The 15,593-nt window shown below is 42.6% G+C and overlaps 1 protein-coding gene across 1 annotated transcript in view; it reads right to left on the reverse strand.

The window, feature by feature from the left end:
• Positions 1-11,579: 11,579 nt before the first annotated feature.
• The window catches only part of gnao1a (guanine nucleotide binding protein (G protein), alpha activating activity polypeptide O, a), a 103,677-nt gene continuing 99,663 nt past the window's right edge, over positions 11,580-15,593 (reverse strand). The window contains exon 8 of the mRNA XM_041996121.1: positions 11,580-13,942. Coding sequence (XP_041852055.1) covers positions 13,755-13,942 — 188 coding nt within the window. The 3' untranslated portion in view covers positions 11,580-13,754. The remainder of the gene's footprint in view (positions 13,943-15,593) is intronic.

The raw sequence follows: 15,593 nt of genomic DNA on the forward strand, positions 1-15,593 counted from the left end.
TAGCCTGTCCTGTAACCTTTCCTCCAGTCTGTCCTTCAGTCTGTCCTCCAGTCTGTCCTTGAGTTTGACCTTCAGTCGGTCCTCCAGTCTGTCCTGCAGTCTTTTCTCCTGCCAGTTCACTAGTCTGTTTTGTAGTCTGTCTTCCAGTCTGTCCTGCAGTATCTCCTCCAGTCCTTCCGCCTGTCTGCCCTTCAGCCTGTCCTCCAGTCTGTTCTCCAGGCTTTCCTCCCGCCTGTCCTCCAGTCTGTTCTCTGGTCTGTCCTTCAGTCCTTTCTCCAGTCTGTGCTCCAGTCTGTCCTGCAGTCTGTCTTCCACTCTGCTCTCTAGTCTTTGCAAGTTGACTCACTTTTATTCCGCATGTGTGGTAATATATTTTATATTGTCCCAGTGTCCTCATGCGTCATATTTAACTTTGTCCTGGAAAGTTTTTATTACAGACGTATTTTAAATGTAAATACCATGTGCAACTATAGTAATGACTTTCTATGAACAAACACATTTTAGGACAAACTTTACAGTTATATATCAGATTTTTACTTTTCCTCTGACAAGTGGAATTGAAGCGCTTCACTTATATGAGCGCCGTCTTGTTGCAACCACCAGTTAGTAAAATATAAATATTAAACTATGAAAATATAATATATAAAACATGTATTTTATATATTTAGATATATTTTTCATTTGTTTAATATATATCATATATTTATAATATTATATCTAAAGAGCCTGACTTTGCTGCCCCCTGGTGGAAGCCTTACCACATGGTTCCTGCTTCTTGTTGAACTAAGAAATTCCTCAGTCTTTTTCTTTCTTATACATGAAGATGTAAAGATAAAGTTTGTTTTCTTACAGATGAACACATCCATGGTTGATCTGCTCATCGGTTGCTGGATGGATTGTGAGAGCGTGACAGATTCTTTGTCTTTTTGTTGGCCCAGTGGTGGACCAGCAACCTGTCCAGGTGTACCTGGGGCCCCACTGTGACCCTACATTCAAATAAATGTCTAAAGAAAATGAAACAACGTGTATTTTCTATAAAAAGTGTCTCAGCAATGATGAGGACCAAGCAGTCTTGCTGGGCTCTGAACTGCTTCTTTCCTGTTTTTATGTCATTGCTTTTCCAACAAATGAGCCTGAAATAAGTTTGAGTCATTTTGATTAAATACTTGAATAAATATATAATAAACTAAATGAATCAAACATGTTTTTAAGTTCTGTATCATCAGTTCTGGAATGTTCCCCGTCCTTCTCCCAACACATTGCCATGCCAGGTAATGGGGGCCCGTTATTCCTGCAAACACGTGTCCAGGTGTCCAACCATACGGGGTCCTGCTTGTTCAGGTCAGGAGTCCAGTCCAGAACCAGTAATCAGCCATGCTGCTGTAACTCAGCTTCTACCAGGACTTGGATTAAAACAAACTGGATTAAATGAGGATTATTACAAAGTGCCTTATGGAAGGAAGCAAAAGCCAAAAACCATGTTTTGCTCTAAACATCCACAGATTGGAACACACATGCGATTTTTAACAACATTTCTTTTGGTTTTAACTGGGAGCAGCAGAGGGCGATATGGCAGTGGGAAGCTGTTGCCATAGAAACCAGAGACGTTCAGCCTTTAAAATGACTGCTGTCAGTATTCCCTTCCTCCCATCTATCTATCTATCTATCTATCTATCTATCTATCTATCTATCTATCTATCTATCTATCTATCTATCTATCTATCTGATAGATATTAACTTATGTAACGGTTGCTCCTTCCTCCTCTGCTCTCCTCTTCATCAACATGGCCTCCTCTGCTGGGTGTGGTGGTGCAGTGACCTCATCTCACCACAAGGTGGCTCACCAATTCCACTTCACCAGTGAGGAAGAAGAGAAGAGGAGGAAGAGGAAAGGAAAGAGAAGAGGAAAGGAAGATGAAGGAGGAAGAAGAGGCACAACCGAGCAGAAGGCCATTTCAGATAAAAAATGAATGAATAAAAATATTTTTATGCTTTTTTCTTTCATTTTTCATTAAATTTGTTTTAAATAATGCATAACAGAGTTTTTAATCAGATTTTATTTAAATTTTATTAATCTATTTAGCTGTTATTAGCATTTAGCTGTTCTGCTGCAGTGGAGATGAAACTTTCACCAAACGTAGACTCTTTTAAATCCAGGTTAAACATTTCAGTTCTCATGTGTCTCAGCATCAAATCTGCACGCTAGTCTTTAACTTATCTTGCTTTTAATTATTTGAATGTAATTTATGATTTTATTGTGGTTTTTGCTGTGTGTTGCTGCCTTTTATGGCTTCTGAGTGCTTTTTTTGCGCTGTCTGTAATGCTGGTAATATTTTACGTGAAGAACTTTGTCCTGTATGTGAAATGTGCTGTAGAAATAACCTTGCCTTGCTTTGCTGGTCTATTAATATTATTATTATTTTAGTGTTGCAAATGCGCTGCAGTCACTGCTGAGAAACATTTCCTTCTCTCTTCTTCTCTTGTGAATGTAAACACACATTAAAAATGACAATAAAGAATCCTTGAAGAATAATATGGTAGTTTGTATTTTCTTTACATTTTCTGATTTCCTATTTTCTCTTTTCTCTCTCCTCTTTCTTCCCCCGACTTTGTCTTTTTCCTTCAGGTTTTGCTCTGATCCTGTCGGGTTTCAGGTGGACTTTCATTTCAGAAACTCAGACCAATGAATAATCACATCCTCCTTGTCTGGATAAAATGAGGATGTTTTCAGAGGTAACGCACGTCATTTCTGAAACAGTTAAAATGCTGTGACGGTTGTTTAGAAGCAGCATATCGGAGTTCCTGCAGGCCCTGAACAGGAAGAATGGGCCCCGCCTACCAGCCATTTCTGGTCATGTTTCATCACATGGACGAATTCTGCTTTCAGATATTATCTGAGCATCTGGATTTGAAGGTCCTGCTGGTCCACTGGGATCATTTCTGTGTCTCTGCTCTGGCATGTACATGTATACAGTTTAACCAGATTACTGGGTGGGTGGACGTGGACTGAATGAGTTAAAACTGCATTTTTATAGCATTCACACACCAGGACTTCCAAGATTGTCCATGTTTTCATCTGCTGGTCCATGCAGAAGCTGATCCGAAAGAGCAGATGGTTCTGGATACCAGGAACCGGTCCAGAAGCTGGTCTGGTACCTCTTAATGTTTAACTTTCAGCTGTTTTAGATGCATTTTTGTTACATTTGTTTTGTGTTTTCATTGCATCGATGCAGTTCTGTAGTTTACACCCGTGTTGTTTGTGATGAGCCAAAGACTATAAAGACCTATTCTATTCTATTCTATTCTATTCTATTCTATTCTATTCTATTCTATTCTATTCTATTCTATTCTAGACTGAAAACAGATGATAAAGACATTTTTGCAAATAATGCTGAGTCATCATTTCCCTCATTCTGGACCTGTTCTTTAGCTGGGAAAGGCTGATCTGGTTCCTGCTTTAATGTGGATGTTAGAAGGACACAGTTTTGATTCTTAGTGCTTTCTTACACTTTATCATGCAAAATATTCCAATCAGGGATTGACAAGATTTTTCCTTTGTTGTTTTGTCTGAATTGGATGCAGGATTATGTTACTTTATGATTTCTGTCATTTTATGTGTTGAAGACATCTGTCAATATATTTGTTTTACATCAGTATTGTCCAGATGAAGCAGTGTGCATCTATAGTACAAACTAGTTTCATCTACAGAAATGTCCTGTATTCACACAGAGCAAGAAATCCACACCCTAATGAAACTGAAAGGAAAATATGAGCGTTAACAGAATTAGTGAAAACCAGTTGCTAGAAAGAGCATCTTCATCCTTATGGTTGTAATCCTTTTTAATGAAGGAAATCTATTTGGTTATTTTGACTCATTGCAGTTAGAATGAGTTATTTTAGAGGAAATGTTCCTTTTTACATCCCTATTATTCTCATTAATTAATTAATTGAAAAACATCTTCATATTGTTTCGGTCCATTTCTTTCAGGGTTCTGCACCAAACAGAACAGGAGTCTGTACAATATAACGAGAAGGTCAGGTGAACACATCTGTTTGACATCTTATGACTTGGATCAGGTTTTAAATAATTTGGAACAAGTCACAACTCTGAGAAGTAAAACTCACCTTCCTCTCCACCTTCCTCATCCTCTCGCTAAACTGAACTGAACTTGCTGAATTTAGAAGGAGAAAATCCAGTCATCCAGGTCTTCAAGACGTCTGTAATCTAACAAACTGATCGGTTTCGTCAGGCTTCATGGAGAAGTAAATCTGAGCATCATCTGTATAGCAATGAAAATTTATACCATGCTGTCTAATGATAGTACGTAAGGGAAGCATGTATAACATGAAAGTATTGGTCCAAGTACAGAACCCTGAGAAACTCTATGACTTACTCTGGCGTGAGGAAGACTCATCGTTTACATTAACAAACTGGAATCTATCAGATAAATATGACTTAAACCAGCCTGATGCAGTTCCTTTAGTCCCAATAACACATTACAGCCTCTGTAACAGGATGTTCTGATCAAATGCAGCGCTGAGATCTAACAAGATGAGTCCAGACTGGAGTCCTTCATCTGAGGCCATAAGGAGATCATTGGTGGCCTTCACCAGGTCGGTCTCTGGGCTATGATGACCTCTAAACCCTGACAGGACTCAGTGCAGCTCAGATCCTGAGGGGAACATCAGCAGAAGGAATAGTGAAGAGGATGGAGTCGGAGGAGGCAGAGCTGAGGCTTTCACCTGCTGCAGCTCCTCACTCCTCTGATTTTACAAGTTTCCACAATAATCTCATCTTTGTCTTGTTTGTTTGGATATTAGCAGCTTTTCCTCCTGCAGGCAACATGAGAGCTTTACACTCAGTGACGTTATGAAGCCACAGTTTAATAATCACAGCTGCTCATTAGCACAATTAGCTTCACTGTGATGATTAGCCCCCTTATTCATACTGATATAATCACTTTACTACAATATTAACAGCCTGCACAGCATTTTCTGCTCGTAGACAATTATTCCACATGATTTTCTAAAATCTTTCACAGACTGTTTAAAGCTTTTCTCATGTTTTATGAAGACAAAGAACAGATTTGCATGCTTACAAACTGCAGAAGAATTCCAGAAAATTCCAGGTTACACACAACAAATCCATGATGTGGTTAAAGAGCTCAGGTAGAAATTCCTCTGCAACATTTGGGTTCAAATGCAAACTATGCAAATAAACATCATCATCAGGAGTAAAACAGGCCAAAAGGTGGTGCAACAGTCTCCAAACTTCACCTGAGAAGAGCTTACTGTCTCAGACACGTTTGAATTCCTTTAAAGACAAAAATATTTACCTTCCAATTCTGCAGCAGAACCAAAAACGTTTTCCCATGTCACATCAATAAAAGCCAGGATGTTGGATCTGTTTCTCCAACAGGATCCAACTTGTGGCTGTGGAGGCCGTTGGAGTCCAGTTAACTCATTGTCATGTTCTAGAAAGCAGGTGGAGATGATTTGAGCTTTGTGACATGGTGCATTATCCTGCTGGAAGTAGCATCAGAAGATGCTCCACTGTGGTCATGAAGGGATGGACATGGTCAGCAACAATACTCAGGTACACTGTGGTGGTTAAACCAGGCCACGTTGGTACTAAGGGACCCAAAGTGGGCCAGGAACATATTCCTCCACCATTACACCAGCAGCAGCCTGAAGTGTTGATCCAAGGCAGGATGGATCCATTTTTTCATGATGTTTCCACCAGGTTCTGAGCCTAGCATCTGAATGTGTAGCTGAAATGGAGACTCATCAGACCAGCAACGTTTCTCCATCTTCTATTGTCCAGTGTTGGTGAGTCCATATGAATTGTAGCCTCAGTTTCCTTTTCTTAGCTGGCAGGAGGCACCCGGTGTGGTCTTCTGCTGCATTCTGGTCCAGACAACTGCCACTCGCTGGATATTTTTTCTTCTTCTGACCATTCTCTGGAAACCCTGGAGATGGTTGTGGGTGGAAATCCCAGTAAATACTCAGATCAACAACCATGCCACGTTCAAAGTTTTTTAAATCCCCGTTCTTCCTCATTCTGATGCTCAGGTTGAACTTCAGCAAGTCGTCTTCATCATATTCAAGATTAAAGATTGAATCAACTTTATTTATCCCCGAAGGGCAATTTAGTTTACAGTCTACCAGACGGGTAACATAAAAAACAATCAGACATAAACATAAACATTCTGTCAATGGCAATCATTAGCCATGTAAGAACAGAAGCAGCAAACGCAGAGGTCGCCATGGAGAATTAACACTCAATAAAATCTACATGCTGCCATGTGATTGGGTGGTTAACAGGAAGTGGAACAGATGACGGGGAGTTAAAGTAGCCTGACTGGCAGCTTCATTAATACAGTCGGGTGTCGAGACTCTTAAACCCCACCTGGGATGACCTGGAGTCTTAGCTATGAGACATTTATAAATCTATCTATCTATCTATCTATCTATCTATCTATCTATCTATCTATCTATCTATCTATCTATCTATCTATCTATCTATCTATCTATCTATCTATCTATCTATCTATCTATCTATCTATCTATCTATCTCTCTCTCTCTCTCTCTCTATCTGCAGGGGTAGTGGCAAGACTACCTTGGTGTTCATCCCGCTGAGGACCTCTCATGGACTGATCACACAGAATTCCTGGCACCACCTGGCCAGGTTCGGGCTCTGTCCACAAATACTCTGACCTTTTGGACAGCACCATGGAGAGCCCCCAGGCTGGAAACATCACAGCATGGTTTGGTTATGCAGGATGGTGAGGTACTGTCCGGACTAATGCACTCAGCTGGGCATCACCAAGTGCGTCATCTCTGCCTTACAGGACATTTAGACATGACGGTGCAGAGCCAGGGCAGGGAGGATACACCACTACCACTCTTGTCCTCATATCATGGCTATGGTTGTGATCAACAGGGTTTTGAGTAAAGTGTTTACCATATGATGATGCAAAAGGTCTCAGAAACTATCAGATATTAAAGGGTTAATTTATCATCATCAGTGTCTCAGGAACGGTAGTGTGTAACTCTGGATGAGGTCTGGACTCTGACTGAACCACACCAAGACCACACCTTTTTATTTTGTCCTCTCCGGTCAGGTCCTGCAAGATAACATAAATTCCATAATCTCAAAAAAATAAGATAGAACTATATATTTAAATAAAGAAAGAAAGAAAAAAATAGATTATCAAGAGGAGCCTTATATCCATAAAGCTGCCCTTTTTAAAGCAAATCTGTTCAGCACAACATAGCAGCCAGACCATAATTCTGCCACCACCAGATTAAAAAAAAAAAAGTAATAAATATAAATGCCTAAATGTACAGAAAATAAGAATCCCCAGCAGACAGTAATATTTACAGGCTGGATAAAGTTCATCTTGCTGCAAGGACGGAGATCTGAGTGTGTGCGCGCGTGTGTGTTGGTGATTGCATGTTTGAGAGTACTGGGGGGGGGTGTCTCTGAGTCTGTCTGTGGTGGTTTTAATGTTCCTGTCCAGCTTTCCTGATGGAAGCAGTACAAACAGGGCATTGCCCGGGTGGGTGGGGTCGGCTGTAATGCGTCTGGCCCTCTTCTGGACTCAGGCAGTGTAGATAGAGTCCAGATCTGGTAGACAGCGGCCCACAATCCCCTGAGCTGTCCTCACCACCCGGGCTAAGCTCCTCTGGTCCTGTACAGCTGCCATACCACACCGTCACACTGAGATACAGGATGCTCTCCATGGAGGCTCTGTAGGAGCAGCTGAGAAGAGAGTCCCGTCCGCTTCACCTTCCTGAGGAAAAAGAGCCGTTGTTGGGCTTCTTCACTAGGTGTGAGGTGTTCACAGTCCAGGAGAGGTCAGAGGATGTCAGTGGATGTCCAGGAACTTAATGCTGTCCACACGCACCACTGCCATGTAGAGAGGAGCGTGCTCAGTCTTCTTGGACCTCCTGGAATCTTCTAGGTCCTCCCTGGTCTTGTTGATGTTAAGAACGAGATTGTTCTTGGAACAGCATTTTGTGAGACTCTGGACCTCTTCTCTGTAGTGGGTCTCATCACTGTTGGATATGAGACCCACCATGGTGCAATTGTTTGCAGAATTCCCAGCCATGTTGGTGGGGTGGATGGCAGAGCAGTCATGTTTGAAGAGGGTGAAGAGGAAGGGGCTGAGCACACAACCCTGCGGCATTCCAGTGTTGAGGATCAGTGGTGAAGATGCAGACTTCCCTATCCTCTCCACCTGGCCCTGTTGGTGAGAAAGTCCCTGATCCAGGTGCAGATTGATGCTGGCAGACCAGGTTGTGGAGCTTCAGGGCCAGCATGTCCAGGAAAATGGTGTTAAAGGCTGAGTTGAAGTGCACAAGCAGCATAAATAAATCCTGGAAAAACATTTAAAGGAATTTGAAGAAAAATGTTTACAAAAACTACAAACTTTGTTCTTGTTCACTTCCGGCTCTCAACCGAGGCAGACGCTTTTTCTTCTCCCTCCCTCCCACTCTGCCCTGCTACTGTCCTGTCATCTATCTGAGCCTCTCTCTGCATCTCCTTCCAAAACTAAATCTTGGATATGGATTTGATCAGCTGGTCCCTAAATGCAATCGACCAAATTTATTCGAACCGGAAAACAGGCGTGGGGGAGCCTGCTTGCCCTGGGGGAACGTTTTCGGCTGGATATGTGATGGATTCCTGGGGAGCGTGGAAAGTCATGTGTCTGTCGATTCTTTCTGTCGAGGACGTGGAGGACATCTATACATTCGGTTTCATGATAACTGGGTTTCTGCTGTTTGGAGCGGGCGGTTTCCTGGCATATCGCAAAATTCGGACACTGTCGGCAGTCACTGGCAAGCTGCCGGATTTCTGTGCTGGTGTGTGCCGAGCTATGAACAATCAGGCTGTGGCGGTACAGGAGCTGAATCGTAAACTGGAGGCTATTCCAGTTCTGGATGGCAAACTGGTTGCGCTTTCTGGGCTTGTACGTGAGGTGGTCACCAACTTGGAGAAGTTGTCAGCTCGGCTGGATGGAAATTGACCCTAAATTCGGATCATTGGGAGTCGCCAGTGGGACCACTGAGAGACTTAAGGCAGACGAAACAGCTCTGGCCTGAACCAAAACAAATGCTGTTATCAAATTTGGCTCCCTGTGCTGGCCTTGATGGCTGGCTGAAAGCTCCCTGGAATGTTTTGTTGATGGACGCTCAGTCCCCCACCCTCCCCTCACCCTCTTCACGGGCGATGGACTTCAACCTGGATCAGCCCTCAAGGATGCCCCACTATCATCAGGTGGCAGAGACTGTGAGGGAGAACTGGGGCAAAGTTCATATGCTCTCTTCTACGCACACACACGCACCACACTCAAGTACACCACTACAGATACACCTCCCCGTTATTCACTGCCTTGCTGTCCTTCCACCTCCCTCCACTCCCGGGCAGTGGGTTCATTGGACGCGCTCTGAGAATGTAGCTGCGTCTGCACTTGCTGCGATGGGAGACCCCCCCTCCCCTCCCCGCCACGTGTTTCTGATGTTGTGATTGTCTGAGTTATGTCTGTATGTACTGAGGAGTGTTTTTGTATCTCAATAATGGGCCCTTAGGCCCAGTGTGGAGATGCCTTTTTTATCCTCTCCAGCTACATCTTACTCCCCCTAATGTTACCTTTCACCTATATCTAAGACAAGGAGCGCTGTAGAAATGGCTGCTCCGTCAGTATGCCTGTTCTGTTTGTGTCATCATATGTTGTTTTGTCTAGTCTTGGATGGGTTGTACTGAAAACATGAATTTCCCTGCAAAGGGATTAATAAAGTATTTTTCATTCATTCATTCATTTCATCCTAACACAAGTGTTGAGATGCTGCAGGTGAGTCAAGGCTGTGTGAAGTACTAAGGAGACAGCATCCTCCGCAGAACGCTTCTCCCTGTAGGCCAATTGCAGGCTGTCTAGGCCGGCAGGGTTGATGTCCTTGATGTGCTTTAGGAGGGAAAACCCTTCGTGATGAATGGGGTGAGAGCGACGGGGCCGTGATCTTTGAGGCAGGTAATGATGTTTTTCTGGGCACAGGCACAATAGGGAGATGAAGATGGAAAATAAAGATGAAGAGATGAAGATGGACGGATGAGGATGGAGGACTTTAGGCAGTCAGGAACCGTGGAAAGCTGCAGGGACAGGTTGAAGATGTCCAGAAAAACTGCTGCCAGTTGGTCTGCACACGGTTTTAGTGTCCGAACTGACACCTGATCTGGACCGCAGCTTTGCTGATGTGGATGGACGGATGGAGTGGTGAAAACGGACGATGAAAATGGATGGATGAGGATGGAGAGATGAAGATGGACGGATGAGGATGGAGTGATGAAGATGGACGGGAAAGATGGAGAGATGAAGATGGATGGATGAGGATGGAGAGATGAAAATGGATGGTAATGATGGAGAGATGAGGATGGAGCAATGAGGATAAATGGATGAAGATGGACAGATGAAAATGGACGATGAAGATGGATGGATGAGGATGGATGAGGATGAAGATGGATTGTAAAGATGGATGGATGAGAATGGACAGTTGAGGATGGATGGATGTGGATAGACAGATGAGGATGGATGGATGAGGATGGCCGGATGAGAATGGATGGGGATGGATGGATGAAGATGGACGGATGAGAATGGATGGATGGGGATGGACGGATGAGGATGAATAGATGGATGAGGATAGACAGATGAGAATGGATGGATAGGGATGGATGGATGAAGATGGACGGATGAGAATGGATGGATGGGGATGGACGGATGAGGATGAATAGATGGATGAGGACGGAAGGTTGAGGATGGATGAGGATAGACAGATGAGGATGAATAGATGGATGAGCATGGATGAGGATAGACGGATGAGGATGAATAGATGGATGAGGATGGATGAGGATAGACGGATGAGGATAAATAAATGGATGAGGATAGACGGATAAGGATAAATAGATGGATGAGAATGGATGGATGGGGATGGATGGATGAGGATGAATAGATGGATGAGGATAGACAGATGAGGATAAATAGATGGATGAGAATGGACGGATGAGAATGGATGGATGGGGATGGACGGATGAGGATGAATAGATGGATGACGATAGAAGGTTGAGGATGGATGAGGATAGACGGATGAGGATGAATAGATGGATGAGGATGATGAGGATAGACAGATGAGGATAGAAGGTTGAGGATGGATGAGGATAGACGGATGAGGATGAATAGATGGATGAGGATGATGAGGATAGACGGATGAGGATGAATAGATGGATGAGGATGGATGAGAATGGATAATTGAGGATGAATAGATGGATGAGGATGGACGCAGTTTTTCTCAGATTCTGACTTGAAGTTTCTGTTCAGTAAATGATGGCAGTGTGATACATGGGTGGATGTTTCCCGCTCCAACACGCCTGATTCACATCAATGGATCATTATGACGCTGATGCAGAGATCTGTGTCCGTGAAATCAGGTGTGATGGAGCAGAGAAACATCTAAAACGTCCCTGTTGTAGCATGTTGGAGCAACACAGACGTGGAGACACTGAATGACTGACACAAGAACAGGTTGTTCTTTTTTTTGTAGTCATGAAAACAGTGGCTTTTTAATGTAAACACTACATTCGATTGGTTTTTCCAGCACGGACATCCCACATGAAATAACAACCATTCACTAAAGAAGAATAGAGGGAGAGAGAGAAAGCTGCACAGAAAAAAAGCATTCACTGGGAAAAGAACAGAACGGAGAAAAAAAGGTGAGAATAACAGGAACAGAAGGCCAGAAAAGAAAAACATCATGTTATCATACAGTTTTCTCTTTTAAAAACTAGAAATCAAGGAGAGGTTGATATAGATAGATGGACAGATAGATAGATGAGGGGAACATAGACTAAGTATGAATAAATAACAAATTTCCAAACCTACATATGTGTGTTTGTGTGAGCAGGTGTTTCTGTGTGAGGTGAGAACTGTGCTTTTCATTATCCACCTGAAAGGTGTCGGCTAAACATAAAAGAAACAGAGGACGAGGACGAGGAAGAGGAGGGAGCATGACTTTATACAGCGTCGACGTGTGAACATGCGGCATCCTCAACGGCCGGATGCAGCGAGAAACGTGCTCTCCCCCAAAAACTGTCTTTTTTCTGAAATAATAAAAAATAGATATTATTATAATATTATATTTAATCGTTCAGGCTAAAGTGAGGAGACGTTTTAATGCAGGGAAACAGGCTAAACGTTAGAAGGAGAGGACGAAGAGGAGGAAGAGGAGGCGGTGAAGGGGTTCAGAGCATTACAACACCGGCTCGGTCCGGATCTTCTCGGTAAAACCGGAAAACTTTGTCATTTAAAAAAGGAGATAAGAGAAAGAAATGTTCTGTAGCTACAAAGCACAAGAAAGATTATGGTTTAAGAATATTACATCGTAACGATGGTTGATCCCGTGCTCACTCCCGTCTCCATCGTTTTTTTTCCCACCAAACTTCCCACCCCCAGACGTTCCCGCCTGGAAAAAACTCACGTTTTTTTTTTCCAGAAACTTTCAGCTTCTTCAGTTTTTTTTAATATTTTTATTTATTATTTTATATTTTTTACATTATTTCACTTTTGCATTTTTTTTATCAAACAAATTTTTATCTGAACAGTTTTTACGAGTAGATTTATGAATGAACTGGTCTCTTTATACAAAGTATCTCATGCTATCTGGGAGGAAGAGGAGGAAGGAGGGTGCCCTTTGACCCTGAAATCCGGATGCAAGGGCGCCATGCAGAACTAAGCTGGAAGGAAGGAGAGAGGGATGGAAGTGTGAGATGGAAAGAGGACGACGGGCGACCGATCAATAAATAAATGAATAAATGATCAGGTTTGTTTACATGGAGGTTAGTAGCTTCTAACTGGGAGGAAAAGTATGTTAACGTGGTGGACTTTGCTTCTAAAAGCAATCTATCTACAGAGCAGCGCCTCCGTCACGCAGACTACAAGCACCTTTCCTATTGGTTCTCCAGCCCGGCTGCAGCCAATCAGTGGCGAGCAGCTCAGGCCAAGTGTGGGAAACAGGAAGCCTCACGTCCCGCAGATGAAAACCGGGTCAAAAAGACAAAAAAAAAAAAAAAAAAAAAAAAAGATTACAAACTCCGCTAATGTAAACAAAAGGTTAAAATCTCCAACTTCAGCAGGTCACCGGTTTTTACGCTTCGATGCGTCTGATGCTGCTCAGAGCGACGTTCCGCTGAAACAGACCAGAAGTTAGGACATCACCACTAAATCTGAGAAATCCAGGTGTCAGGTGAGTACAAAGCAGACTCAGGTAATAAATATACACCATCAATCATTAAAGGAAAAATACAAAATAATCTGCAACAAAAACAACGTCCAGACTTCGGTTTCTGTCACGAAGAGAAGACACGGAGGCTTTCGTCCACTTTGTTCTACAAGTTTTCAGGTTTCTGCTCAAATTTGTTTGCTTGGCAACAAAAAAACATCAGGAGACGAGAACTAAAAACATTAGATATTTATATATTTATATATATATATTTATATGTACGTGTGCCTATTCTTCTTAATTATCCTCATTATTAATAATATGTACCTGGTTGCATTTTCCTTTCTTTTTATTTAAGAGTCATAATCATCGTCATCATCATTTCCACAGCAGTGCCAAAGGAACAAGATGGAGGAGGAAGAGGGGGAGGACAGGAAGGTGGGACAGAAGAGGGGACAAAAAGGGACATTACAGGGCGTGCTCAGTACAAGCCACACCCCCGTAGGTTGTTGGCGATGATGATATCGGTCACAGCGTCAAACACGACCTGGATGTTTCCTGTATCCGTGGCGCAGGTCATGTGACAGTAGATTTCCTTATTTGGGGAGCGGTTCTTGCTCTCGAACTGTGCTTGGATGTAAGCGGCGGCGTCGTCGTAGGTGTTGGGTCCTGCATGGAGACACGGACCGAGGGTTTAGCAACGTTTAACCATCGTTCTGCATCAACAATGTCTCACTGTGAAAACGGCCAACACTGCTTCATTTAGCAGCGAATGAACCAGTCAGAACCAGCATTTAGCAGGAGGAAATTAGCTTTGTCACAGTGGAACGAGCAATTTAAGCTACAGAATCATTTAACTGAACTAACTGTAGGAAATACAGATTTATTAGCTTTTTAAAGAAAAAAGAGAAAGATGAAACTAACCTACTAAACTTACTAAACTAACTAAACCTCCATCCCAAACGACGTCTTGGTCAAAGTTTTCACCTCCTGTCATACTGATGTCTTTTACCTGAGGCAGGTGATGTGGAAAGGATGGCTGGGAGGTAAAAAGAGCTCCGGACAGCAGCTTGATAAATGCTAAAAAGGTTTATTACCAAAAGTTTAGCATCTAAAACAGATCTGCAGAATCTGAGGACTCCTAAAGCCACTCGTGGAAATCCCGCTGACCGTCTGTATCAGCTCTTCTCAGGTTGGACAAAGACATTCCTAAGTTACATCTGGACCCATGCAAGAGACCTATAACCCTGTCCATGAGAAGCTCTCTGTCTAACCTCAGACCCATAGCTCTGACCCCACACATTATGAAATGCTTGGAAAGACTTGTTCTGGGTCATCTTAGTAGTCAAGTCTCAGATTTTCTAGATCCCTTGCAGTTTGCTTATAGGAAAGGGGTGGGAGGGGACGATGCATTGCTATATATGCTTCACAACATCTACAAGCATTTTGAAACCTCTGCGAGCTCAGTGAGCATTCTGTTTTATGATTTTTTCAGTGCTTTTAATACTATTCAGCCACATATTTTAGCCAGTAAGCTAATAAATTTTAAACTCCATTATAAAACTACTGCTTGGATTTTAAATTATTTCTGTCCCGTCCTCAGTATATCAAACTTGGTAGTAAGCAGTCTGATATTATTTTAACAAATACAGGAGCTCCACAGGGAACAGTTCTGTCTCCTTTTTTATTCTCTCTGTACACATCTGATTACAGGGTACTGCAAAAGTACTCAGATGATACTGCACTTGTGCGTCTGCTGACCCGAGGTGAAGACCGTGCCTACAAAAGAGAGGTGGAAGCATTTGTCAGCTGGTGTGATGCAAACTTTTTAAAACTGAATGTAGAGAAAGAGCTCATTATTGAGCTCATTATTGATTTTAGGAGGAAGAAAGAGGACCCCTCATTAACTTTTATTAAAAGTCATGAAATAGAGGTGGTTGAATCCTACACATACCTTGGTGTTGTTCTGGACGATAAATTAAATTTGAAAAAGAACACGGAGGTGGTCTTCAAAAAGGCTCAGACAAGACTCTTCTTTCTGAGAAACCTCAGATCTTTTAATGTAAGCAGAAACCTTCTTTCTGTGTTTTATCAGGGAATTTTAGTCAGTCTTATTTCCTATGCTGTGTTGTGTTGGAGAAGCAGCACTTGTGCAGATGACAAAAACAGAATTAACAAGTTGATTAAAAAAGCTGGGGCTGTGATTGGCATCACCCCGGACTCTCTGGACCTCACCCTGGCAAAAAGAACTGGGTCCAAATTTTAAACAATTTAATTCCTTGAAAACCATCCTCTAGATGATGTTTTTAATCGTCCTAAA

This window comes from Melanotaenia boesemani, chromosome 10 (assembly GCF_017639745.1).
Source record: "Melanotaenia boesemani isolate fMelBoe1 chromosome 10, fMelBoe1.pri, whole genome shotgun sequence".
NCBI lineage: Eukaryota > Metazoa > Chordata > Actinopteri > Atheriniformes > Melanotaeniidae > Melanotaenia > Melanotaenia boesemani.